This window comes from Oncorhynchus masou, chromosome 29 (assembly GCF_036934945.1).
Source record: "Oncorhynchus masou masou isolate Uvic2021 chromosome 29, UVic_Omas_1.1, whole genome shotgun sequence".
Classification (NCBI taxonomy): Eukaryota; Metazoa; Chordata; class Actinopteri; order Salmoniformes; family Salmonidae; genus Oncorhynchus; species Oncorhynchus masou.
In genome coordinates this window covers 40,982,614-41,010,220 of record NC_088240.1, presented here as the reverse complement: position 1 = coordinate 41,010,220, position 27,607 = coordinate 40,982,614, and the positions used below count along the sequence as shown (strand labels likewise).

Sequence of the window (27,607 nt, the reverse complement as noted above, 5' to 3'; positions counted from 1 at the left end):
TGACCTTTAACCTGCTGCTCGGGTCCTCTGGCGTGGCCTGAAGCACCAGGTATACCCACGTTGTTCCTGTGGATATACTTCAGGAACACCTCAGCATTTCTCCTGGCCAACGTGCATGCCTGGGACACAAGAAGGGACATTGTCGAAACAGGAACATTGCAACGGACAACATATCCACAACTACCATCCAGAATACATTCTGTAAAGGGAAAATCAATATGAATCCTAATGGCTATGTGTTGCAGAATTCAGTGGGACCCATCTGAAGAGAATCAGACAGACAGAACAGCCCGAGTTCATGGTCTGTGAATATGCAGCAAATGAATGATCCACAGAACATGGGTTGCGTCCCAAATGGCCCCTATTCCCTATAGTGCACTACTTTTGTCCAGAGCCCTAGTAAAAAAGTAGACAAAAAGTTGTGCCCTACTGGTGTTATTCCATGCAGCACTGGTGTCAGTTTTGGGAGGTGTGTTTTCATCACCCTGGGTGATTCTTAGGAGCTGGGGGAGTTAGGGTGAAGTTGCCCCTAGTTATTCTTGGGTCAGTTTTGCATTTCCCTTATTTGGGGAAGCTGATCTGTACCATTGGGAAACTTCATGCTCTCGCCTAGTTATAGATCTAGGATCAGAATCCCCTCCACCAATCATATCCTTAACCATTAGTTTAAGGGGGAAATGCATAACTGACCCAAGATTAGCGTCCAGGGGCAACTTCACCCTCCCTAGGAAGGAGCAAACTATTGACAACGTCAGAAATGCTTCAAAAGGGTGATGAAAATATAAGTCTGCATTAAAAAAAAAATCTTTCTACGAAAGTAATTTCTGTATGGAGGTCAACGAGAGAGTGTCGAATTTGGTCAACAAAAGATTTAACCTTTCATTTGCTACAAGAGGCTTATTTGATCAAACATAACATTCTTAATGGTTAGTTTGTCACGAATGCACTGATATAAGTGGATGCACGTGGCATTTCATCAACTTAAAAATGTAAAAAATAAAATATATAGAGTTGTGCCTGTTGTTCACATGTATATCTGCCCTCTCATTGGCAAGAATTGTCCATTCCAATCTCACCTCATGTATTTCCATTGTTAGAGCGGTCATTCAAATATCTTGTCAATATAATAGAAAATCTTTATTGGAGGTTAATACAAACACAGCAATGACGATCTTGTTTGTCTAAATCTGCTTCTCATTCTGTACATGTGGTATTCCGAAAATGAAAGGATCGAGCAGAGCAGAGAGATGCAGAAGACGGAAGAAGAAGACAATAAAAAAAGGAGAAGGGAGAGGAATGAAATGTTAGCAACACTAGCTAGTTACTTTTGAAAGAGCTGTTTTAAGAGCCTTTTTAGCTAGCTGGCCCGCCATTAGCCAGCTAATGTTAGCTAGCTCGCTAATGTTAGAAAGCTAGCTAATGTATTAGCTTGCTAATATTGCTCTCGCTATTTATTCTGTAACGTTAGCTAGTTTCAAGTGTACATTTTATTACTGTCGTCCTTACATAGTTAGTGATACCACTGAATTTTCCCTGGAAGTTTTCCATTTTGATTCTAGCTAGCAAGCTGGGTCATTATGCTGTTATGCATTTGCCGCGTTTGGGGAAAAGGAACAAAGAGGGGTGGCGACGGTTCTTGATCTTGAGTCAATGACCCAGCTAGTGTGGCTACTAGCTAGTTAGCTAGTTAGCTTCATCTGTTTGTTTGCTAAGTTTGTAGCTAAATGGGATTGCTAGCTAGCTACGTATTTATCTGTACTGTAAACTAGCTAATTGTCTGTGTTGGTTTATTATTTCAATTGCAGACGAACACAATGTACCGCCACAGACAAAGGAGGCACAGGGAATAGGGAACCATTTGAGACACAACCATGTTGCTCTGCTGTACCTTGAGGAATGCTTCCTTCTGCTCCAGGTGTTTGCTGATGAGGGGGATGACATGGTCCGTCTCAGCCATGGCTCCCAGCTTGTCATGGCCACCACACCAGTCCTCATCTCTCCTGTACTCTTGCTCCAGACTCTCCAGCACACTGCACACCTGAGGAGGGCACAGGGGTCTCAGTTAGTCTTTATGCTAGGTTGGACACAATTTCGAGGTGCCATCACAGAACAGGACATTATACCAATATGCAGCCTTTTCTATAGGGACAGGATGACAAGATGGAGGCCATCCAGGCCACCACCACCATTTGTCTCAATGGATGGGAAACGCTCAAAGTGGTTCTTGAGTGATTCCGACATACCTAAAAACAATTCAGGGAGCGCTATGTGGGGGTGGTGTGGACACACACCTGCTCTGAGGTCTTGTAGAAGGCCACAGAAGCATTGACCAGCTTGAGTCGATCCTCCATCTTGAGCATGAGCTGTTGCCAGTGCATGGCCACCTTCTCGGCGCAGGCCCGTATGCCGTCCGGGTCAAAATGGCCTGCCTGGAGCATGACCTCAGCCTTCTGCTGCACCTGCAGGGCACTCTGGTGCGTCTTCTGGAGGGAATTGGCATGGAAAAGGGACTGGGGGGCGGGGACACAGAGAGAGAAGAAGAGAGAGGGGTTGTTTAGGTTCAGGGTAAGTGACATGACAATGTTACATGATCATGTGTTAATTTTAACAGTGTAAATATGATGTTTTTTAGAAACTGAACATGTGCCAAGACTTCATATATTATTTTGCGGAAATGGGTTTTCTACAATGTTGTTTTTTGGGGCTGAACCATAGGTGAGGCATGGTAATGTTAAACCTTCTTTTCTAAAGACTTGATATATGCCATTGACTGTAGTCCAGTCTAGTCTGGTGCTTGCAAGGCATTCTGGGAGCATGGGTATCCTTTGGACATCATTGCCTATGTGATTAAAACCTTCCAATAAATGATGATTTCAATTTGATGTTTGGTTTTATTAAAAGAAAGATGCAAAAATATGAGAGGCTTGAAGATAAGTGACATTTCATTAGCTACTTGTCTGGAGCTGTCGAAAGATACTGTCACGCTAGGAATAAATGCAATTATCTGTCCATATGGCCTCTCCATGTCTAGGTCCCAAATTGCACCCTATCCCCTATGAAGTGCACTACTTTTGACCATGACCCTGGTCAATAGTAGTGCACGATATAGGGAATAGGGTGCCATTTGTGATGTAACTTCGTCTGCACTTCTCTCATTTTTCCTCATCTCATATATATACTGTGTACAACACATTAGGAACACCTTCCTAATATAGAGTTGCACCCCCTTTAGCCCTCAGAACAGCCTCAATTCCTCGAGGTATGGACTCTACAAGGTGTCGAAAGCGTTCCACTGGGATGCTGGCCCATGTTGACTCCAATGCATTCCACAGTTGTGTCAAGTTGGCTGGGTGTCCTTTGGGTGATGGACCATTCTTGATACACATGAAAACTGTTGAGCGTGAAATAAAACAGCAGTGTTGCAGTTCTTGACACACTCAAATCGGTGCGCCTGGCACCTACTACCATACTCCATTCCAAGGCCCTTAAATAGTTTGTCTTGCCCATACACCCTCTGAATGGCACACATACACAATCCATGACTCAATTGTCTTTGTCTCAATGCTTAAAAATCATTCTTTAACCGGTCTCCTTCCCTTCAGCTAGACTGATTAAAGTGGATATAGCAGGTGACATCAATAAGGAATCATAGCTTTCACCTGGTCAGTCTATGTCATGGAAAGAGCAGGTGTTCCTAATGTTTTGTACACTCAGTGTATGTTGTCCTCTGGAAAGAGTATATTCAGTTGTAGCAGTGTCAAATGGCATTTTTTTGGTTTTTGCTTAGCTATGTTGCACTACATCACAAAGGAAAAAATAAATCAGAATTGAACAGAAATGCATTTTTACAAGTCTATTCAATCTTACAGAATTACACCCATAGAGGCAAACGACCATGTTGTGCTGCCAGCACCAGGCCTGATTTACAACCATAAATCCACCAGAGAAAGCTAATAGAGGAGAAAAGGAAATAAAGCCGTCAAGAGTAATTCAACATTTCTGCACTTACACAAGAATGAGCACAGTGTTTAACTTTAAGTTACTACTTAATCAAAAACATTACAACTTATGTGTTATCATACACCCAAAAAAAGAGGAATTGTTTCCAAAGGGAATACGAGCAATTGAGTTTGTCCTTTGAATGAAAAATCCATTGAAAATATCTGCAGAAAAGGAACGAGAAGAAAATGTACCGTCACATAACAAACAAGGAATTTCATTTCTACATGAGTCCCATTACCTAACTCTAGAAGCCTTCCTAAACTATAACGTAAAGCAGGTCCGCATCTCAAATGGCTCTCTATTCCCTTTATAGTGCACTACTTTTGACCAGGGCTCATAGGGCTCTGGTCAAAAGTAGTGGACTTTATAGGGAATAGGGTGCCATTTGGGATGCATGCCAGGTTTCTGGTCCACAGCTAATGGAGGGCCAGGGGAATGCTGACTCCCCATGAAAGCATAGGACCAAGAGCCATAAACCTTTCATAAAGCATCAATCTTATAGGAGTATATATCACATAACAGTCACTGGTTCATCTAGAACGCTCTGTCAATGTAGTTACTTTTACAATATCCATTTTGCATCTAATATGATATAATCAGGTAAATCCAGACTTAAGTCCCTTAAAGGGTCATCTATGATTGCTACTTCTATTTGTTTTACTTTTAGAATTATTGATACGATCAGGTCCAAAATGATTTCCTTGATAAAGATGAGCAAAAAAGACGGTATAATAGTATATTATGTATATTAATACAAATACTGGATATATGTCACGACTTCCGCGGAAGACGGTCCCTCTCCTTGTTCGGGCGGTGTTCGGCAGTCGACGTCACCACTTTCTAGCCATCACTGATCCATTTTTCATTTTCCATTGGTTTTGTCTTGGCTTCCTTCACACCTGGTTCCAATCCCATTAATTACATGTTGTGTATTTAACCCTCTGTTTCCCCTCATGTCCTTGTCGGAGATTGTTTTATTGTATGTTATGTGCAAGTCATGTGTCGGTGTGCGACGGGTTTTGTACCCGCTTATATATATTTTTTGTATATTTTGGTTTTTGGAGTTTTATGAGCACTTATTAAACGACTCCGTTTATACCAAGTTTGTTTTCCTGTGCCTGACTTCCCTGCCACTGACACACACCCATTACACTATATTTTATGCTCACAAATGCAGAAAGAGATATTATTTTAAACAAATACAATTCCACAGAGAAAAAGATTTTGTTTAATAATATATATATATTTCCTCTCAAAGAGATATGGGTGAAAATGATTGGCATCCCTCTTTTCAATACCTCCCCTTGCGAGGATGTCGGCACTGAGCCTTTTTGCTAAATGTTTTATGAGATTGGAGAACACGTTGGGAGGGATCTTAGACCATTCCTCCAAACAGAATACTTCTAGATCCTTGATATCCTTTGTCTGCGCTTATGGACTGACATCTTCAATTCAAACCACAGGTTTTCAATGGTGTTCATGTCCAGAGACTGAGATGGCCATTGCAAAATGTCAATTTTGAGGTCAATTATCCATTTCTTTGTGAATGTTGATGTGTGCTTCGGGTTACTGTATTGCTGGAAAATCCACTTGCGGCCAAGATTCAGCCTCCCAGCAGAGGCAACCAGGCTTTTGGCTAAAATGTCCTTGAACTGGGTAAAGTTCATGATGCTGTTGACCTTAACAAGGGCCACAGGACCAATTGAAGCCAAATAGCCCCATAAACATCAAAAATTCATCACCATATTTTACAGTAGGTATGAGGTTATTGTCTGCTGATGTATTCTCAGAAGAGGCTCCAAAACCCACCATTGGTGTGCGTGGCCAAAAAGCAAAATGTTCATGTCACCTGACCAAAGCACCAGGCGTTTGTTTACATTTTGTTGGATGACGTGAGAATTGAGCTCTTTGGCCACGCACACCAGCGGTGGGTTTGGCGTCGAAATAAGGACGCATAAGCAGAAAAGAACCCCATACCTACTGTAAAATCTGGTGGTGGATGATCAAGGATGTATGGCGGGATGGTCTAAGATCCCTCCCAACGTTTTCTTCAATCTCATAAAACATTTGAGAAAAAGGCTCAGTGCCGTTACTCTCGAAAGGTAAGGTATTGAAAGGGATGGAAAAAAGTATCACTAGTTAAACAGAAGCTCTTTCTCTGAGCAATTGTATTCGTATAAAATAATATAATTTAATATAATTGACCTTTTTTTGAGTTGCCTACAATACAGTTCAGTCTTTGTATCATTTATTTGATGATTTATTTCATGCTAAAGGTGCAGGTCATTGATTCTTGAAGATTATGTAACTAATAAAGGCCTCATAGTGAGTTTGGTTCAACTGTCGTGCCCCATCAGTACCCAAAATATAAGCTTGTTTTACCTCATCCCTCAGCCGGTTAACAAAAAAAGTGGCGGGGTATCGCTGTGTTGTCGTTTGAATCCCAGATTGCTCCTTTCTCTCTATAGGTCCCAATAGAAACCTGATGTATGGAGAGGGTGAAAATGAATGTGTGTGTGTGTGTGTGTGTGTGATAGGCCACTGTGTTGGCTTTCTAGGGTAAATATGTTTGTTTCCCCCAAAGAGAGGAAGGGATGGTGATTACATTAAGAAAACTCCCTCTACACCCTGCACAGTGATTTCATTAAAGTTAGCTAATAGGTTCTTAAAGGGCTTATTTTCATTCCCCCAAATCGATTCCAGAGCTGTGCTGGACAGGATTCAGCACACATGCACACGCACGCACGCACCCACACAAACACATATACACACAGGTATACACACGCAAACACACACACAGTCTTGGGTGGTGGTTCTTGGGCTGGAACAGGCCTCCGGATCCAGGCTTCACTACTCGGAGTCAGAGCCACTGCAGAGCCAGACTGTGTGCCAGGTCACCAGCGTGCTGTGTGTGTGTGTGTGTGTGTGTGTCGGTGCTGAAACAGGACTTTACCAAGCAGCCCCATCCTGTGTGTGAGCGCTGCCGTCATGCTCAGAGCAGCAGCTATTTAAAGAGCTGAAGGAAAACAACCAGTGCACTGTTTCCCCCAGATAGTGTGTGTGTGTGTGTGTGTGTGTGTGTGTGTGTGTGTGTGTGTGTGTGTGTGTGTGTGTACCTGAGCCTGTGTAACGTTGACAGACAATGTTTGAGCGGGTGTGTGCATCTGCGTGTGTGTGTCTTAACGGTATACGGAGTTCACACCAAATATGCCGTTGCGTTTAGCTGTGTTTACACTTCGTGCATGCTTGTGTGTGTGTGTGTGTGTAGTTTAATGACAGCGCACGTTGCAGTGATTAGCCTGGTCAGTCAGCTTGGTTTTGGGGAGGGGGGAGCAGGTACCTCGATGGCCAGCTGGAACTGCTCATGCTCCCTCTGGAGTTGCTCTGCCTCTGACAGCGAGCTGGCATTCACCATGCTGGCGTTCAGCATGGACTCCCCGTTCCGGATCCAGCCCAGGACCTGCAGGGCGGACACACAGAGAGGAGAGGAGTTTAGAGTTTACATTGGTACAGTACAGTTAGATCTAGGCCAGAGGAGGGAGGCTGGTGAGGGAGGATGTCTCATAATAATGGCTAAAATAGAATGGTACCAAACCTATGAAAACCATGTGTTTGATATGTCGGATACCATTCCATTTATTCCGTTCCAGCCATAACTATGAGACTGACCTTTAAAATGCCACCAGACACCACTGGTCTGGGCAACCATCAGCTCACGGGAAGCTATGGTCAAATGTGGCTAGAAGAACTGGTTGGTGTAACGTAACACAATACAGTATTCAATAATGTCACTTTTTTAGGACTATGAACATGCTCAGTCATGGTTCGCCTCAAACGGCAGTTGAAAACGTCAGAGGGACAGACTGAGTCAGACCTAGAAATACCAAAAGTCAGGCTTATGTAATGCATATCTAATGCGATCCCAAAATAAAGCATGAGATCAAACTAGAGGCACACAGAGCTTTGGTATAGTTAGTTGCGCTTCATAAAAGCACAGCTTGGTGGCATAGTTCAACATAAACAAGGGGATAAACTAGGATTAGCAGTACTATAATCTTCACGGGCATATTAACGATTAGATATTACACGTGTTCCCTTCTGTTCATTTAGGAATCCCATGAGGGATTAGAAACATATGGATCATTTTCTCTAGCTTCCTGAAACTCAGAGAACGGCTATGCAGAGGATATGGCTCGTCAGTACCACTCTCTTTCTTTCTACCTTTCTTTCTTTCTTTCTTTCTTTCTTTCTTTCTACCTTTCTTTCTTTCTTTATCCCTTCCTTCTTTCCTTCCTTCCTCCCCCTCCCTCCCTTCTGCCACATCCTCTTTCTCTCTCTCTCTCTCTCTCTGTCTCTTTCTCTGTCTCTTTCTCTGTCTCTCTCTCTGTCTCTCTCTCTGTCTCTCTCTCTCTGTCTCTCTCTCTGTCTCTCTCTCTGTCTCTCTCTCTCAGCCCTTCCCTTTGCTACACCTTTTCCCCCTCCCCTCCCTTCTCCCCTCCCTCCATTACCAACCACACTACCTGGACTGGGCACCGTCCCAGAAGCCTCCTTCATAGCTACTCTCCAGCAATCAGCCCTATTACCATTAGGATGCGTCATGCAAAGTGGAGCCTCTTCACTCCCAGGTCCCCGGTGAGAGCAGTTTGGCCCTCAATTACAACCGTCCAAATGAGATTAGTGCAGAAGGAAGCTGGCGCGAGATGAGGAAAGAAACTGCGGACGGTGTGAGGGAAGCCAGCCACCATCTGTGGTAGGGTTATGCGGCTGCATGGCTATAGATTTTTCACCACTGGCTAGCTAGCGCTACTGCAAATGGTGATGGGATTTGCAGTACGTCATAACATGAGTAATTCATCTAGTAAGTAAAAAAGTAACGAGCCGCAATGACTCATAGGAGCCTGTTTCCTGTTGCGTAAGGCAGCTCGACGTACAAGTACACCCCCTGAACAGGACACTAGTCTATGACAGAGCCTTACCTCCAATCTATCTCCTGAACACCGAGTGTCAAGTGGAGACGGATTGGTTCCCATTCCTACAGTCTTTGCTACGATTCGGCCGGGGATCGAACTCCCAACCTTGCAATCTCAGGGCGGACACTCCAACCACAAGGCCACTGAGTCGGTTCACTGATCTAACAGTGCACACTGTTTCATTCATTTCTCCTATATAAAGTATATATGAGGGACACTTTCACCGGGGAAGTACGACTGAGATCGACATCTCTTGTTCCCTGGGAGCCCTGAGACTTGAGAAACAGTCAATAACAGCAAGAGCAGTAACTCTACTGACTATCTACATGTGGCGTACATTATGTGTGTCACTAGCACTGCGACAAATATCATCCATTATTTACGGAAACCGCAGCATTTATCCAATAAATATCCACTTGCATTGATATTGAGGCTGAATCATTTATGGTTATATTTCATTTGACTTTAAGAGGTGATTTGCTACGTGGATGGTCCGGCAGACTTCAGTTTGAGAGAGCGATCCAGACGATTTTATTCCTCTGTATTTCCACAGTTTGTATATGTCTTGCATAGTGAGGAAGGCACACAGCTAAATGTGCTCTCTGTCAAACTGTCATTCAGATTGAAATTTCCCCAGAGAGCTTGCTCTCTCAGAACACGTCCCAAATGGCATTCTACTCCCTACGTAGTCCATAGGGCTCTAGTCAAAAGTAGTGCACTATATAAGGAATAGGGTCACATTTGAGAGGCAAGCTCAGATTGACACAGACAATACATTACTAGCCTGTCTGAGAAGTGATTCAATAATCGAGTTGAGCATTTCTCAATGGCACTGGCATACATTGACTTCACATTTGACTCTAGGCCATACAGGCAGATCAGTAGGCAAAAATGTTTGAGAGGAGCGAACAGCTGTCTTCACCAAGAAGCTAATTCAAGCCAGTCATTGATCAAACACTGAGCCACTGACTGTTTGATGTAGGGTGCATTCTGCTGGGTGGATGTGCGTGTATATTTGCACGTGCGGGTTTGCGTGTGTGTGTGTGTGTGTGTGTGTGTTTGCGTGAGTGTGTGTGTGTGTTTGAGACAGCCCTGGACTCTCACCAGTCCAGTTCGCCCTCGTTACCCCTCTAATATATAAGCATGGGTGTACACCCACCTGTTTGACCTCTGACTGCAGATGGCGGAGCTGCAGACACTCCTGCAGTCTCTTCTGGGTCTGGTCAGCGCTGACGTCCAGCTCATGCTGCTTCTCATGGAGGAACTCCAGCAGCTCCTGGACCTGAGTGGCCAGATCCACCTCTTTCTCCCCAGTCAACTCAATGCCTAGAACACCACACAGGCACGATGGTCATTACGACATGAAATCATACAGTCACAAGTAGTTACATACCATACATGAAGCTTTGCATTTGTCCTGTTTTCAGACAAACTGGTTGAAACAATGTTGTCCCCATGTTACTTCCACCAAATAATGAAACGTGATGGTGTTGAATTAACGTGGAAAACTGATATTTATTTTTGTCTTTTTTTCACTGAACTTTAAATCCAATGAGATGGTTAGCATTATTGTTGAGAGCCCTACTGGCCCAGGTCAAAAGGTGTACACTATATAGTGAACGGGGTGCCATTTGGAATGCTCCCATACAGTTGAGTGTTTCGCCGTGCAATGCGTGACCTCATAAGGTAATATAAACTGGACCACTAGGTGGAGATAGTGCACTAGTTCTTCTCCAATGAACACCAGCTAATTTCTCTCCGCCTTGTTCTTTCTCAATGAATGAAATCACCCGACTTAAAAAGACAACACTTCACTTCAATGTCTAATTAAATCATTACTGGGGACTACCCAAAACCACAGGGTTATCAAGTGTATCTGAGGAGACAAGAAAACAGTGAGTGCGTTCCAAATGGCACACTGTGCGCCCTGGTCAAAAGTAGTGCACTTCAAAAGGAATATGGCACCATTTAGGACGCAGGCATAGTGTGGAGTACCACTCCAAAAAACATTGATACAAATATCTATACTGTACAGGTTCAAATGTGACCCTTACACTGGGCTAATTCAATCTTCCAGGGGGAAATATTGTGGAGAGTCCAGCCCACACCTTTGGAGGGCTTAAGTCTCCTTTGGACAGGAACGAGGGGGATGTCACAGACCACACAGTCCATGAAGGGCACACGAGGGTGGCCCAGATTGAGTGCTTTCCCCAGAGTGCCATTTGGGATGCAGCCCAGGCCTAGAATTAAACCCCATGCAGTGCAGTGAAGAGGGTAAGAGGATTGTGCTGAGGGGGAAGGTAAAGCCTTGCTTTTCAAACCTAATTCCTGACTCCTCTCCCTCTCTCTCCAGATGGTGAACTCCACCGATGTTCAGATAAGACTTCTACTACCCCTCTGAACCTCTACTGCTACCAACCTCCCTCCATCCCTCACAACCATCAGATCCTTCCACATGAGCCCAAGTCAGGTGTCCGGTGGATGGACCGCTGCTCTCTCTGAGTTGGCAGGGCAGCAAACCTACCCATTTACTCTCCTGTCCCTCTCTCTTAACCCATTCTACGCCTAGCCCGGTGACATAGCTGTAGCCGTAGACTCTCATGGCAGAACTACACACCATGTGAGTTGCGCGACCTTTACATCATGCAGAACAGACACGTCCAGTGACAAGAGCGTCATTAGGGAGAAAAAGAGATGCAGCTGAGTGTCCCCCCCCCACCTATCGCTGCACAATATGAGTGGCTGTCAGTGTTCACCTGAGGCCTGGACCTCCATGATGTACTGGTGCAGGTCCTGTCCCTGCTGCATCACCTCGAAGGTCATGTTGTTCATGGCCAGCTTGCGCTCCGTGTGGCGCTGCAGCCGCTGCTCGGCCAGGGTCAGGTCCTCCGAGTTGAAGTCGTTCACCTGGCGCAGCAGGTCCTCGTTCCACGCGTCCAGCTCCGCCGTCACCTGCAGGGAGAGCAGAGGGCAAAGGTCAGAGGTTAACAATGTCGTTAGTGTTACACCCGGATGGCACACCTGGGAGGGGGGGAGTACGAGTGCTGATCAGGTCCCCTCTGTCCATCTCGTCTTATTCGTCGTGGGATGCTGATCCTAGATCAGCATCCCTACTCTGGTACACTGATAGTCTTGTCATTAAGTTATTACGTGCAGCTCAGATGATATGGTGAAACAATACCACAGCCAAATCTCTTCCCTTAGGCATACGGTACATTTATAAGAACAGTATATAGCTCTCCCCATATTATAGTTCATAATGACATCATTGCATAACCCAATGGTAATTCACAGCACGTCTCAGGTCTAGGACATACTAGGAGAGCAGCACTGCACTGCACGTAGTTATCTATCAAAGTCAACTGACATTAGATCTCTCCAAGCCTTACGCTACGATCATTAGATTACTGTGTGGCCAGCAGATGGGCACAGTACACAGTAGCCCCCCCCCCACTCCCATCGACCTGCCACCTGAGCCCCCTCTCCCCCCTCTCCCAGCCGCCGTCTTCCCGCTCACACCTCGATGGTGTACTGCTCAAAGATGCGTAGCTGCAGGAAGATGTCCAGTTTGATTTTCCTCTCGTGGAACAGCTCCTCCATCTGGCCCTGGGCCTCGTCCAGGTGCTGCAGGACACTCTCGATGTGGGCGATGGAGCTGTTGTGGGGCATCTTGTTGGTGGACATTGCAGCGTCCCTGGAGCCCAGGAGGAGGGAGGGAGGGGGGAGAGAGAGAGAGAGGAGAGGAGGAGGGAGGGAGGGGGAGAGAGAGAGAGAGAGAGAGAGGAGAGAGAGAGAAGAGAGAGAGAGAGAGAGAGAGAGAGAGAGAGAGAGAGACAAGAGAGAGAGAGAGAGAGAGAGAAGAGAGAGGGAGAGCGAGAGAGAGAGAGAGAGAGAGAGAGAGAGAGAGAGAAGAGAGAGAGCGAGAGAGGAGAGAGAGCAGAGAGAGAGAGAGAGAGAGAGCGAGAGAGAGAGAGAGAGAGGGAGCGAGAGAGAGAGAGAGAGAGAGAGAAGAGAGAGAGAAGAGAGAGAGAGAGAGAGAGAGAGAGAGAGAGAGAGAGAGAGAGAGAGAGAGAGAGCGCAAGAGAGGAGAGAGAGATAGAAGAGAGAGAGACAAGAGAGAGAGAAGAGAGAGAGAGAGAGAGAGAGAGAGAGAAACCTGAGCTGTGAGACAGGCAGCAATAAGACCAAGGCTCAAATGGCAACCTATTAACGTCCTCCCTTTATTGCGCACTATCTTTGACCAGGGCCCCTAGGACTCTAGTAGTGCCCTATAGAGAATAGCAAAATAGACACAATGGGGGTGTTCTTGTCATGGTGTTCAATAAGAGAGGTTGTAAAATATGCAATAAACGAGGCAGCTCTATGGAATAGCCTAATTGCCCGCACTGTAAAGGCACTGTAGTCCATTCCTGCGGTCAAATGACCTAGTGTCAGAAATACATATATATATATATTTTTACAGAAACGAAATGACAAAATGCAGACCTACAGTATTTTTGCTAAATACGTTGACTTGATGCCATTTGCAGTCCACACCGTTCTAAGCGGCTCCAATAGCATTCACACTGCCGTAGGAGTCAGGACTACTGTAAATTGCATTATGGCTGATCATGGACATGCCAGACATTGTCAATAAGCCAGATGAAATGAATTCTTGATTAAGGCCTAAAAAGAGAACAAATAATTCTAAAAATTCTAACATTTTGAACAGAACAACAACTTGTTTTAAATAGGCTATGTTACACTTACAGGCACCATCATTTCTCTCCGTGGGCGTATAATATTAAAACAACGCAGATATGGAGGGTTTAACGCACATCCAAACGTTTCACAGTAGCTGGACAGAGATCTAACATAAAGAAGAAAGGGAGAATGTCCACTCACCGTTATACTGCTTCCAAATAGACCTGTGCTTTATGAACATAATCAGGGGCCAAATCTTTTCTCCACAGTCTTGACTACTTTGCGATTACATCGGTCAGACAAAAAACAGCCTTAATTGAGAGGAGGGGAGACTATGCTTGGTTTTTAATGAAATAAAACAAAATGGGAATTTAAAATAAAAAATAAAAATGATGTTTCTAAATACAAAGTATACAGGCACCAAAAGCCCATTGGGCTACTCTTGTACCATGCGCGTATAAACGGTGATCGGCACGGCTGGATAGGCTGTCAAAGTTCATTCCGTAACCAACTGCGTTACAGGTTGGTCTTAAATATCCCCATCAGCGCCGTCTGAAATTAGCACTTTGGGTCAGGTTAAGGACACACCTCAAATATTTCCACCCCGACCATCTGAGCTCATATAAGACAGGTAGCCTGGTTGTTAGGGCTGATAAATGCCTGCGCGCCAGTTTTTACATGATGAAATTGCAAACTTAACACCAGCCGAAAAGAAATCGACAGATGTCTTATAATTTTATACTTTGGTTTTAAATTACATTTGCCTGTGTGATCCTGATTTAGCCCACTGCTGTAAAAGGTTAACACACCTGCCCCTGGAGTGGATTAGCAATTACAACACCTATCACAATGCAGTATTAAACTTTGAGTGCTTCCCAAATGGCACCCTATAGGATGGGACACAGCCTTATAGTACAGCAATCTATATCTGTTCTCGGACACTTGACACTCTCTCCCACACATGGGTCTGTGGCCCATAAAACAAGCGAGTGTGTTTTGTTGACTGCAGTGAAATGGCATCATATTTCCATCGCTCTTGACAGTACACTCTTAGACAAAAAGGTGCTAGGAGAACCATTTGAAGAACCCATTTTGGTTCCAGGTAGAATCCCTTTGAGATCCATTTAGAACCTTTTCCACAGAGGGTTCTACATGGACTGAAAATAGTTCTACCTGGAACCAAAAAGTGTTCTCCTATGAGGACAGCCAAATTACCCTTTTGGAACCCTTTTTTCTAAGAGTGTACAGTATAAATCGTCTCAGAGTAGGAGTGCTGATCTAGGATCAAGTCCCCCCCGTCCGTGTAATTTTATTCATCATGATCTAATAGGCAAAACTGATCCTAGATCAGCCCGTAATTCTCCCCACTGTCCCCTGGTGGAGGCCTCTGTAGCAACACCCCGGGGTGAAGTTTCCCCTAGGTTCAGATCTAGGATCAGCTTCCCCCATTCCTAACCTTATCCCTTAGTGGGGGAAATGTAAAACTGACTCCAGATCAGCATATAGGGCAACTTCACCCTAAATGTAGCACATACAGCACTGACCTGAGCTGCTGGATGAGATCCTCTCCCTCCTTGATGACGTTAAGCGTAGCCTCCAGGGTGGCCGTCTGCTGCTGCTGGAACTGCTTGATGAGCTCCTGGACTGACTCCACCGAGTCTGAACACACCTCCTCCAACAGCTCCTTCTGCAGGTCCTCCATCCACGTCCACAGCTGGAGGGAGAGAGAGAGGGATGGATGACGGGAGGAAAGAAGGGAGGGTGAGAGAGAGAGAGAGAGGGAGGGAAGAAGGAAGGATGACGGGAGGAAAGAAGGGTGAGAGGGAGAAAGAGAGAGAGAGAGAGAGAGAGAGAGAGAGGGAGGGAAGGATGATGGGAGGAAGGGTGAGAGAGAGAGAGAGAGAGAGAGAGAGAGAGAGAGAGGGAGGGAAGGATGACGGGAGGAAAGAAGGGAGGGAGAGAGAGAGAGAGAGAGAGGGAGGGAAGAAGGAAGGATGACGGGAGGAAAGAAGGGTGAGAGGGAGAAAGAGAGAGAGAGAGAGAGAGAGAGAGAGAGAGAGGGAGGGAAGGATGATGGGAGGAAGGGTGAGAGAGAGAGAGAGAGAGAGAGAGAGAGAGAGAGAGAGAGAAGGAAGGAAGAAGGGTGAGAGAGAGAGAGAGAGAGAGAGAGAGAGAGAGAGAGAGAGAGAGAGAGAGGGACGTTACAACAGAACTCAACATAACTCACAACCTGAGGGTCAGACTGTAAAGGACACAATGGGTGAAACTTTAAGCAGCAATAGTTGTCTAACAGCAATGCACTGACTTAGTAAAATAGACAGTAACTTTTCAGTTTGGCTTCATATGTATAATACGTACGCAGGACGAGTACTCAGCACATACTGTATCTCTCTTTAGACTAATTGTTTGACAGCGGGGAAGAAATAAATCCATTTCCTTTTCCATCTCCACAATTAGAGAACTGCTCTCAAAACTCACCGAAAATAGATGCCCATTTCTCAAACTACACCGCTTATTTATTTATTTTTTAAATCACAGAAAAAAAGATGAACTTGCACTTGAATATTTCAATGAGGGAACAGGAGCTTGAATATACAATTACACACAGCACCTGAAGCGTAATCCGAGTAAATTGGCAGGAGACGTTTGGTTGTGTTGAGGGGGGAATGAATCGCAAAGTTCAGCACCTGCTTCATCATCATTTCAGTATCAGTACACGCTAGCTTGGCAAGATTGTTGTCCCAAATGGCACCCTATTGCCTATTCCTTATCTAAAGTGAACTACTTTTTACCAGGGCCCATATTGGAAATAGGGTCATCATTTGGGATGCAGACTTCCTCACTGTTCGCAGTCAGCTCAAGCTCTACTGAGATGCACTGTTGAGGTTTTTCCTATTTACATAAAAAAAAGGAACTTGCTGGACATAGATTTGGCCTACTAGGCTTGCTGGTCCTCAAAGCATACTCATAGGACATTATGGTAAAAGCAACGCTGCTCTGCCCTTCTCACTCTCTCCGGGTGCAGTGTGTGTGTGAAATGAGTTACTCTCATAACAGTTCATCTAGTATGAATGAAGAGTTTCATTATTTTAGCCATGACAATAACAGCACTTCACTCCGAATGCACCAAGCCATAAAACGATGCCTGCTAAGTGTTCCTCCACAGACAATAATTGCAAGATGGAAATGAGTCAAGATGGTGAGCACCACAAGTGGATGCTCAAGTGTTGTTTGCAACGCTGCAATGAGGTCGACAAAACAGGCGTAGCCTAATCATTGAACCAGATAAGTACAACGGCAAGATCTAGCATGACACAACTCACAACTCTCCAGGAACCACATTCCTAAAAGAATGGCGCACAAAAAAACAACAAAAAACAGGCCTCAGGATACTAACGTCATCACCTCCCTCCAGTGAGACACTGTACTCCATCCCAAATGGCACCCTATTCCCTTTATAGTGCACTAATTCTGACCGGGACCCTATCGACATTCCTATAGGGCTCTGGTCAAAGGTAGCACACTATATAGGGATATCGGGCCATTTGGGGCGCTGTCATCATTTCCACTCGAACCTGTACATTGGCTCACTTCACTCATGACTGTGACTATACACACATGCAGAGGAGATTCTCTTTGTCTTTTGAAGGGGTTAAAAAAAATAATGAATAAAGCAGAGAGTGGCGTTGCCATCTTGGTGGTTCCCATGGTAACCGCTCCCCATGACTGATCTGAGCTCGCTCAGAATTAAACATGCTTCTCTGTGTGACTCCTGCTTCAGCTAATGGATCCTGGCTGTGTTGCGCTGCCCTGGGCATGGCCAGCACCACACAGCTACCACACATTTACAGGTTTCACCACGAACCTGAATTAGGATTAGACATAGGATTAGGGTGAAATAGGTTGTGCATACTATGTGTAATCCCAGGTCTGTAATACTGTAATAGAATATACTGTACAAGCACACACGTCACACTTGCACACAGATTTCACCAGGAACCTGAATTAAGACATGGGATTGGGGTGAAATAGGTTGTGCATAATAGTTGTAATCCTGGGTTAATGTAAATGCTCCAGTCAGAAGACACTTAGAGCATTCTCTGAGAGCATATCAATACTCTATGTCTCATGTGGAGTCCATAGTGAAGTATCCTCCTCCTTCATTTAGTTTGCATCCAAAATGGCACATATTCCCTCTATAGGGCACAGCAATACGTTTGACCAGGGCTCCTGGGGAATAGGCTGCCATTTGGGACACGGAGCGAGAGTGCCAACATCAAGCAGCCTAAACGAACACATGAATGAGCCATTTGGACCCCTATGGGCTCTGGTCAAAAGTAGTCAAAAGTAGGGTGCCATTTGGGAAAAGCCTTGTCCCAGCCATCTCTCGTAATATTGCCCCGAGTGAACATGTGGCAAACACACCGAGCCTTTCCAACAGTTCCTCTGTGTGATTGATAAATCACGGCTCTGATTGCTTTCCTCGTCTGTTTGACGGCACAGTCTGACCGAGCACTCGCAGGGGGAGTCCCAAATGGCACCCTATCCCTGTAAAGTGCACTTCGTTTGACCAGAGCCCATGCTATGGAAAGTGGTCAAAAGTAGTGCCCTATAAAGGGAAAGAGGGCACCACTTGGGATGCGGACCATGTCTCCATGTGGACCACTGTCCAGAATGCAAATTAGTATCTTTCAGCTCACACAGCACAGCAGCCTAAAACCTTATTTCTTTTAGCTAATTGCTGCTTTCTGTTAGTCTGGTAGAAAGTATATTAAATGTCAATCGATATAGAGATAAAACCATAAGCGCGAGCAGAAGGCGGAGGCAGCCGAGGAGAAAGCAGATGAGGGAAATGAAAAAGATTCCTACGTTACGGTGGAGTGATTACCACTCCGTAAATCATAAATTGCTCGGCGGAGCGCATCGGTTTCTTTTACGCGAGCGGAGGAAAACACAAACAACAAAACCTCCCCCTGGCAGTGAACACCACATCAAGCGAGTAACACTAAGTTGAAAGTTGTCAGTAATTGTCCGTTGAGCCGGTGTTGACAGGGATTTGGTGGCATTAGTGATGCATCTGATGCAGTGAGCGTGCCCTCACTAAACTGGCTATTTCGTGTCATTAGGTTTTTAAAAAGCAATGCCATCTCCGTAGACCACTACTACTGACACCGCCCTATGAAGAGAGCGTCCCAAATGACGCCCTATTCGCTATGCAGTGCACTACTTTTGACCAGGGCACATAGTCACCCATTGGGCTCAGGTCAAAGGTAGTGCACTTCATAGGAAAAAGGGGGATGGGATGCTATTGGGATGCTCTTGGTCTCTAAATCAATAAGGGATGTGGCCTTGGCTTTCAGGATAACAATCAGACTCTAGGAGTCTTATCTTAGGCCAATCTAAGCACAGGTTGGTGTGCGTCTTCAGGCCAAGCTCTCAGAGCCCCTGAAAAGCTCAAAATGTCAACTATTAATGAAAGACTTGAGTTTCGTTTCAATCAGAGTCCAACAACATTTCCTGGTCTGGTCTACGTCTCAAATGGCACCCTATTCCCTACATAGTGCACTCTTAGAACAATTGGTGCTATCTAGGACCTAAAGCGGTTCTTCGTCTGTCCCTAATAGGAGAAGCCTTTGAAGAACCCTTTTTTGGTTCAAGATTGAATCTATTTGTGTTCCACGTAGAACCCTTTCCGCAGATAGGGGATTCCACCTGACACAGAACTCAAATCATGGGGAGCAAGCCAGTAACTGGAACACAAATAACATAAATCGGGTTCTCCTACGGGGACAGTCGAAGAACCTTTTTGGAACCCTTTTTGTAGGAGTGCGGTGCCTTATATAGGGGATAGGGTGCCACCTGTGATGCAGCCCGTCATCCATAAGCAATCTACCATATTGCATCATGTCGACATTTATAGTGCACTACTTTTGACTAGAGCCCATAGGGTTTATAGTGCACTACTTTTGACCAGGGCACCTAGGGTTTATAGTACACTACTTTTGACCAGGGCCAATAGGGTTTATAGTGCACTACTTTTGACCAGGGCCCATAGGGTTTATAGTGCACTACTTTTGACCAGGGCCCATAGGGTTTATAGTGCACTACTTTTGACCAGTACCCATAGGATTTATAGTGCACTACTTTTGACCAGGGCACCAAGGGTTTATAGTACACTACTTTTGACCAGGGCCCATAGGGTTTATAGTGCACTACTTTTGACCAGGGCCAATAGGGTTTATAGTGCACTACATTTGACCAGGGCCAGTAGGGTCCGCTACTGGCGAAGAGCTGCTAGGGGAAGAGGGGAGAACAGCAAGCTGTCTAGGGTCATCTACCACATCCACCCCTTGTTCAATAACACAGAGAGAGAGAGAGAGAGAGAGAGAGAGAGAGAGAGAGAGAGAGAGAGAGAGAGAGAGAGAGAGAGAGAGAGAGAAGGAGGGAAGGAAGGACAGAAGGAAAGAAGAGAGGGAGGGTGAGGGAGAGAGAGAGCGAAAGAGAGAGAGAGAGAGAGAGAGAGAGAGAGAGGGGGGAGGAAGGAAGGAAGGAAGGAAGGAAGGAAGGAAGGGAGGGAGGGAGGGAGGGAGGGAGGGAGGGAGGGAGGGAGGGAGATTTAGACCCAACCAAATCGTGAGAAAACAAAAAGATGATTACTTGACACATTGGTAAGAATTAACAAAAAAACTGAGCAAACTGGAATGCTAGTTTGGCCCTACACATAGAGTACACAGTTGCAGAATACCTGACCACTGTGACTGACCCAAATTTAAGGAAAGCTTTGACTATGTACAGACTCAGTGAGCATATCCTTGTTATTGAGAAAGGCCGCCGCAGGCAGACCTGGCTCTCAAGAGAAGACAAGCTATGTGCACACTGCCCACAAAATGAGGTGGAAACTGAGCTGCACTTCCTAACCTCCTGTCAAATGTACGACCATATTGGAGACATATATTTCCCTCAGATTATACAGATCCACAAAGAATTCGAAAACAGACTAGATTTAGATAAACTCCCATATCTACTGGGTGAAATACCACAGTGTGCCATCACAGCAGCAAGATTTGTGACCTGTTGCCACAAGAAAAGGGCAACCAGTGAAGAAAAAACACCATTGTAAATAGAACCCATACTTGTGTTTATTTATGTTCCCTTTTGTACTTTGAAAATAAAATACTTTGAAAATAGTACTTTAACCATTTGCACAGAGTTACAACACTTTATATAGACATAATATGACATTTGTAATGTCTTTACTCTTTTGGAACTGTGAGTGAAATGTTGACTGTTCATTTCTGTTGTTTCGTTCAGTTTTGTATATTATCTACTTCATTTGCTTTGTCAATGTTAACATATGTTTCCCATGCCAGTAAAGCCCCTTTAATTGAATTGCGAGAGAGATAGAGCTGTGAACTTGTGAACATCACAAAATCAGGTTAAAAGTCAAAAATAACAGTTGAGGCTGCATAAAGCCAAGCCAACCCCCGAGTCTCAACCCTGTGCCAAGTTACTGCTCTCCAGGACAGGGAGCGTGAACCATCATGCAGGTCAGGGTTCAAAGGTCTTACCTCCTTGGTGTGGGTGTGGAAGGAGACCGACATGTCCAGCAGCAGTTTCCTCTGCTCCACCCGCCGGACAAAGTCTTGGATCCTGACCTCCAGGTGTCGCGCTGCTTTGTAGATCTCCTCCGGGTCACATTCACCAGTCTGGGCCAGCTGCTCGGCCGCCTCCAGGAGCTTGTCTGCGTTGGTGTAGGTGTTCTGGTACCCAGAGGAGACAAAAGGGCAGCTCAATTAGATGACCGCAAACACAAGAACTGGGTCTGCAAGGTGCACTCTACAGGATCTTACCGGCTGCAACTCTGGGGTCTCCAAGTTCATTGACAACTGTGTTTGTCTGCACTCTGTCTCTGCATGCTTTACCTGACTACTGCACTCCTGTCTCTCTCTCCTCCACCGCCACAGACAGGCAAGACCTCTCTCTCCGATGGGCGCCTCCACTACTATCTGCAGAGTGGCAGGGTAAATCCTTGGCTATCCAGATGTGGTAATCCCACAGCTTGGCAAGTGTTGTCTCTGGATCAACACGACAGTGGGGACTAAGTCCGTAGAGCATCAGCTATCAGGGCAGGACAGATTAATGCCTGGCTAGCATGTAGCGTGTATCAAGTAGCAGCGTGGTGATCTGACTAGGATGGGATGACCCAAAGGCTCGGGAACTGGTCACCTCCTGTAAGGTTGTGGCACATTCACTGGGTGCATATGGCTCTGGTAAAAGGTAGTGCACTAGAAAGGCAGTAGGGTGCCATTTGGGATGCATTCTGGGCCTTTTAGGAATAAAGATGCCATACGGGGACCCTTACCTGGTTTAGGCTGTGCCCCAGAAGCGTTGGGCTTCTGTCATTGTTCCTCCTTGATGCCTTCCTACCAGCCACCTACCAGTCACACCTACCAGTCACACCTACCGAGTCATTACAACACTTAATACTTTTTTTGTTAATCAAATAATTCTGAAGCGGTCATATTTTTGTTTTACACCCTTCAAAATATCTTTAATCCATCTTTTTTTCCCTCCCAAATAAACTGGACAAGGTTTAATAGCGGCTGCTGACATGTAACATTTGAACTCCATGCTTTGATCGACCGTAAAACGAAGCTTCAAAATGGGTTTCTCTGTGTGACTTAATGCATGCTGTGGGGAGGTGGATATATTTGCCTGTACTGTCAGGTTGATGTGAGTATTGTAGATCAGAATATCCCTCCCTCGCTCCTAGGATGCCTATAACAGGTGTACACCCACGGATCCCTTCTCTGTGACACATTGGCAGTAGCTCTGGCCCAAATCTCATTTATTCATAGTGAATAGAGAGGACCAGCTTACTATAAGGGGGTAGAATGGAGGGTCAATTCAAAGGACATGGATACAGTAAGCAGGATTACAGTTATTGGGCTCTTGTGTACTTATCTACTGATGTAGAGTAAAGGCTATATTAAAACCCACACATCTACATTTTCAATAGTACACGCAAAATCCAGAGCAGCTCCGCATTAGATCACGGTTAAAAACCTTCTCCATGTCAATTCCCTATCACTCGACCACTCCTCCCACACCATTAGGCATAGCCTGCGTCCCAAATGGCGCACCATTCCTAGGGCACTATGTAGGGGGATTGGGTGGCATTTGGGACACGAACCAGAGTGGGGTGTTGGGTGTATTCCACGCAGCAGCAGCAGGCCCAGGCCAGGCAGCACATAGCTTTCATCGGTTCAGGAAAACTCCTCCCTTGTCCTTTCGTATTGTCTTATCCCTCCAGAGCGGTGCAGTCAATAACGCCATTCAGGTTTTCCCTTCGCAGATATGGCTGGGCTGAGCTGGAGTCGTCTCTCTTCTTCCCTAGTTTTTTTTTCACACTACCAGATTCCAGGTGGTGAGGGTAGGCAACAACATCTCCACCCCGCTGATCCTCAACACTGGGGCCCCACAAGGGTGCGTTCTGAGCCCTCTCCTGTACTCCCTGTTCACCCACGACTGCGTGGCCACGCATGCCTCCAACTCAATCATCAAGTTTGCGGACGACACAACAGTGGTAGGCTTGAATACCAACAACGACGAGACGGCCTACAGGGAGGAGGTGAGGGCCCTCGGAGTGTGGTGTCAGGAAAATAACCTCACACTCAACGTCAACAAAACTAAGGAGATGATTGTGGACTTCAGGAAACAGCAGAGGGAACACCCCCCTATCCACATCGATGGAACAGTAGTGGAGAGGGTAGTAAGTTTTAAGTTCCTCGGCATACACATCACAGACAAACTGAATTGGTCCACTCACACAGACAGCATCGTGAAGAAGGCGCAGCAGCGCCTCTTCAACCTCAGGAGGCTGAAGAAATGCACAATCGAGAGCATCCTGGCGGGCTGTATCACCGCCTGGTACGGCAACTGCTCCGCCCACAACCGTAAGGCTCTCCAGAGGGTAGTGAGGTCTGCACAACGCATCACCGGGGGCAAACTACCTGCCCTCCAGGACACCTACACCACCCGATGTTACAGGAAGGCCAAAAAGATCATCAAGGACAACAACCACCCGAGCCACTGCCTGTTCACCCCGCTATCATCCAGAAGGCGAGGTCAGTACAGGTGAGTACATCAAAGCTGGGACCGAGAGACTGAAAAACAGCTTCTATCTCAAGGCCATCAGACTGTTAAACAGCAACCACTAACATTGAGTGGCTGCTGCCAACACACTGACTCAACTCCAGCCACTTTAATAATGGGAATTGATGGGAAATTATGTAAAATATATCACTAGCCACTTTAAACAATGCTACCTAATATAATGTTTACATACCCTACATTATTCATCTCATATGTATACGTATATACTGTACTCTATATCATCTACTGCATCCTTATGTAATACATGTATCACTAGCCACTTTAACTATGCCACTTTGTTTACATACTCATCTCATATGTATATACTGTACTCGATACCATCTACTGTATCTTGCTTATGCTGCTCTGTACCATCACTCATTCATATATCTTTATTTACATATTCTTTATCCCCTTACACTTGTGTATAAGACAGTAGTTTTGGAATTGTTAGTTAGATTACTTGTTGGTTATTACTGCATTGTCGGAACTAGAAGCACAAGCATTTCGCTACACTCGCATTAACATCTGCTAACCATATGTATGTGACAAATAAAATTTGATTTGATTTGATTTGAGATTCCCTCTGTATCACTTTTATTCAATCTGTTCCACGCGCAGCACTTTCTTGGGCTTGTTAACCAGATGCCAGAAACAAAAGCTTTGTGCCCCTCTCTCTCTCTCTTCCCATTAAGAAGTGCTCAGCCTCAACAAAATCCCCCACTGCATGTTTTGTAGGCAGAATACATCTGAGGCCAGTCATTAGAGAGCTGCACCATTTGTGCCATTCGGGCTATTTGGGGGGGGGTTTCCATCTACAATGGCAGATTGAATCTGAGCACAACCTCTCTGAATAATTAACTGATGTCATTTCAATGTGGTGTCATTAGGGTTTTTCAACATCCTTCTCTTTTGATGTATTATTCGTTCTAAACTGCTGAGTTATTGTGATGAAGATCAATTAAAGGCTTTGAGTTTGTGCGTGCATCTGGGTATGTTTGCGTGCGAACTTATGTGGGCGTATGTGTCTAGCCATGTCTGCCCCCCCCCCCCCCACCACCACCATTAAAAAAAAATGTTGGTTTGACTTTGGTCTCAATCTCCTTTGATGAGGTATCTTGGGGAGATGATGGTGCCATATGTACATGTCTTAATGAGCTCAAATTTCAAATATTCCAATATGAAGTGCTTTATCTGATTCATTACGCCATTTGATCCATCCTTCAGGAGTAGGGGGGAATTAAAGATCCTCATCTCGTACACTTTTCCCCAGAGAGATGTACGTGGTTAGAAAATAGGGTAAACAATGTTCAGGCCTCTCAGACTGTCCTAATCTGCACCCTATTCCCTGGTGCACTACTTTTGACCAAAGCCCTATGGGACCTGATGTAAAGTAGTGCACTATATAGGGAACAGCGTGCCATTTGGGACACAGCGGCAGACCTCTCCTTGCCCTGAAGACAGACATGTTGTCCATCATCAGGAGGGTCGAAAACGTTGTCGTAAATCCAGGATTGCACATCCATTGAGCGTCAAAAGCCATTCCCCCGTAACGCTGGTGTTATCTCTACTCACGGCTCATGCTGCTATCATTACACTCAGGAGGTTAGCAAAGCGGAAGAAATGGGACTGGAAATTATTTTATTTACTGGACATCTTATGTTGCCGGGTACATTTCTTATGTTGCCGGGTACATTTCTTATGTTGCCGGGTACATTTCTTAATGTTGCCGGGTACATTTCTTAATGTTGCCGGGTACATTTCTTATGTTTCCGGGTAGCTGGATGATATCAGATACTCTCTGTGTCCCAAATGGCACCCTATTCCCAACATAGTGCGCTACTTTTGGACCAGAGCCCTATGGTCCCTAGTCAAAAGTACTTCACTAGGGAATAGGTTGCCAGGTGTGACACAGGCGCTATCTACTCGTGTACTACTTGTGACCTATAGTCATATAGCCTATTACAGCAGAACATCTTACTTTGTGCAGTTTGTCTGTGTGATGAAATTAGAAAAGTGTATTTCCACAGTGGACTGGTTCCAGCTTGTTCTTGCTTGGTCTAAGTCTTCTGGCCTCTTTTCTCTTATGGACTGCAGCTACAATGGGCTGCAAAAACCAAGTCTGCATGCCAAGCCCATAAAAAACACACTGAAGCTAAAAAGACTAGGTTCTCTTAAACGCCTGAATGTATTTCTCATTGAACACTCATTTTCTGTCACTTGTCAATCACAGCTAACCACGGAAAACCGTGACATTCCGATATTTGGAGTTTAAAGCTCGTCCTTAATTGAAACAATACAAAAAGTGTGTCTCTAAAAGCCAAGGGACGGGGCTGGAAAAATGAAAACACTCTCAAATTCATAGACAGAGATATGGATGCAAAGAATGGCCATCCATGATATCAAATGTACAGTTTTAACCCTGTTTTTAGGCTATACCGTGATCGTTTACATTTAGGATTGTTTACAAACATTGGTGTAAAACAAAAGTATATTTTGGGTTCTGATTGGACCCGGCAGTTGAACGAAGAGCATGAGACATGCATAAGTTCAATGGGTATACAGTATATGATTCATTTAGAAGTCCAAAAAAATGGAATTATCAACAAAGGATTCTAGCTTTAATTGACATCCTCACTGAATAATAGCTGAACTTGCGTCAAAACAATACAAATCTGCCATCTGTGAATTGCATTTGAACACTAGGACAGTAGTAATAGGAAGCTTTAAAAGGACAATAGAACCATAAGTAATTTGGTTGTAACAATGTGTCAGTGTTCAGTTTATTGACCATGTCTTCTCTTGGAACAGTGTTCAGTGGTCTGCCCTTTCACGGACACCTCAGCACTTTGACATTAGACAGAATAGCATAACAGCCTACAGAGTTCAAATCCAGTACAATGCTGCGGTTCAAATGTAGTATAATACTGCACAAAATGCAGCCTTTGTCGACATTGTAGCATCGATGAGGCAATTCAACCTCAAAATGCCATCCACAATGCCTGAGGAAGTTGCCCCTGAACTCTGATCTGGGGTCAGTTGAACATTTTCCCCACTAATGGTTAAGGTTAGGTTTGGGGGTGGGGAAGCGGATCCTTGATCAGATACTCCACCTCAGCAATGTAAGGAGGAGATTCACATGATTCAGGGCATGACCAATGACACACTATTAGCAAGCCCGCAAACATTTTCTCATTGGCACAAATAGTTGAACTCTCACCTGTGCCACCTCCTCAAAATCGTCGTGGCGTTTCTGCAGTGCCCTGGCGCGGTGGAGGGACTTGCCCACGCCCGTGTGTTTGCTAAGGAAGGCCTCCCCATGGTTCTCTATCCAGTCCATCACCTGCACAAGTGACACAGAGAAAGACACTCATGTTAACCAGTGTTCTGTTCAGTGCATGTTACTGCACTCCCCCCTGCCTCCTAAGTAGACAGACAAATGCAAAGACTACAAAGGAGTCAGACACATGTGTGGGCTTCAGGGCCACGAATCTGTCACCACTGTCACTTTGTCACCCTATATCAGGCCAGCAGTCCATCTTCAAGGAGAAAGAAAAGGAGGTTTTGTGAATTCCGATTTTATCCAAACCTTGGAGGAAAGACGAGGTCGTGAGCCTGGGAAATATTGTCTAGCTTCCTTCTCTCCTTTTGCTAGGCTTTTACTTACTTAGACTGGGAATACATGATTTCATCTCGGCAGCATTCAAAGAGAAAGTAGCCAAATGTGCAGTGCGAAAGGTAGCCAAAAAGTGCAGTGAACTTTGCATAACTCCACTCTAGAGTCCCATTGCGTGACT

At 45.2% G+C, this 27,607-nt stretch overlaps 1 protein-coding gene across 3 annotated transcripts in view; it reads right to left on the bottom strand.

Moving 5' to 3' along the window:
• LOC135519683 (kalirin-like) overlaps nt 1-27,607 on the bottom strand; it is a 259,660-nt gene that overhangs the window by 85,194 nt on the left and 146,859 nt on the right. For all 3 annotated transcript variants that reach the window (XM_064944915.1, XM_064944916.1, XM_064944917.1), the window contains exons 10-19: nt 27,031-27,153; nt 21,224-21,415; nt 15,200-15,369; nt 12,492-12,666; nt 11,729-11,924; nt 10,132-10,298; nt 7,343-7,462; nt 2,292-2,510; nt 1,889-2,038; nt 5-119 (exon numbers count right to left, since the gene is read on the bottom strand). In XM_064944915.1, the coding sequence (XP_064800987.1) occupies nt 5-119; nt 1,889-2,038; nt 2,292-2,510; nt 7,343-7,462; nt 10,132-10,298; nt 11,729-11,924; nt 12,492-12,666; nt 15,200-15,369; nt 21,224-21,415; nt 27,031-27,153 (1,627 nt within the window). The remainder of the gene's footprint in view (nt 1-4; nt 120-1,888; nt 2,039-2,291; nt 2,511-7,342; nt 7,463-10,131; nt 10,299-11,728; nt 11,925-12,491; nt 12,667-15,199; nt 15,370-21,223; nt 21,416-27,030; nt 27,154-27,607) is intronic.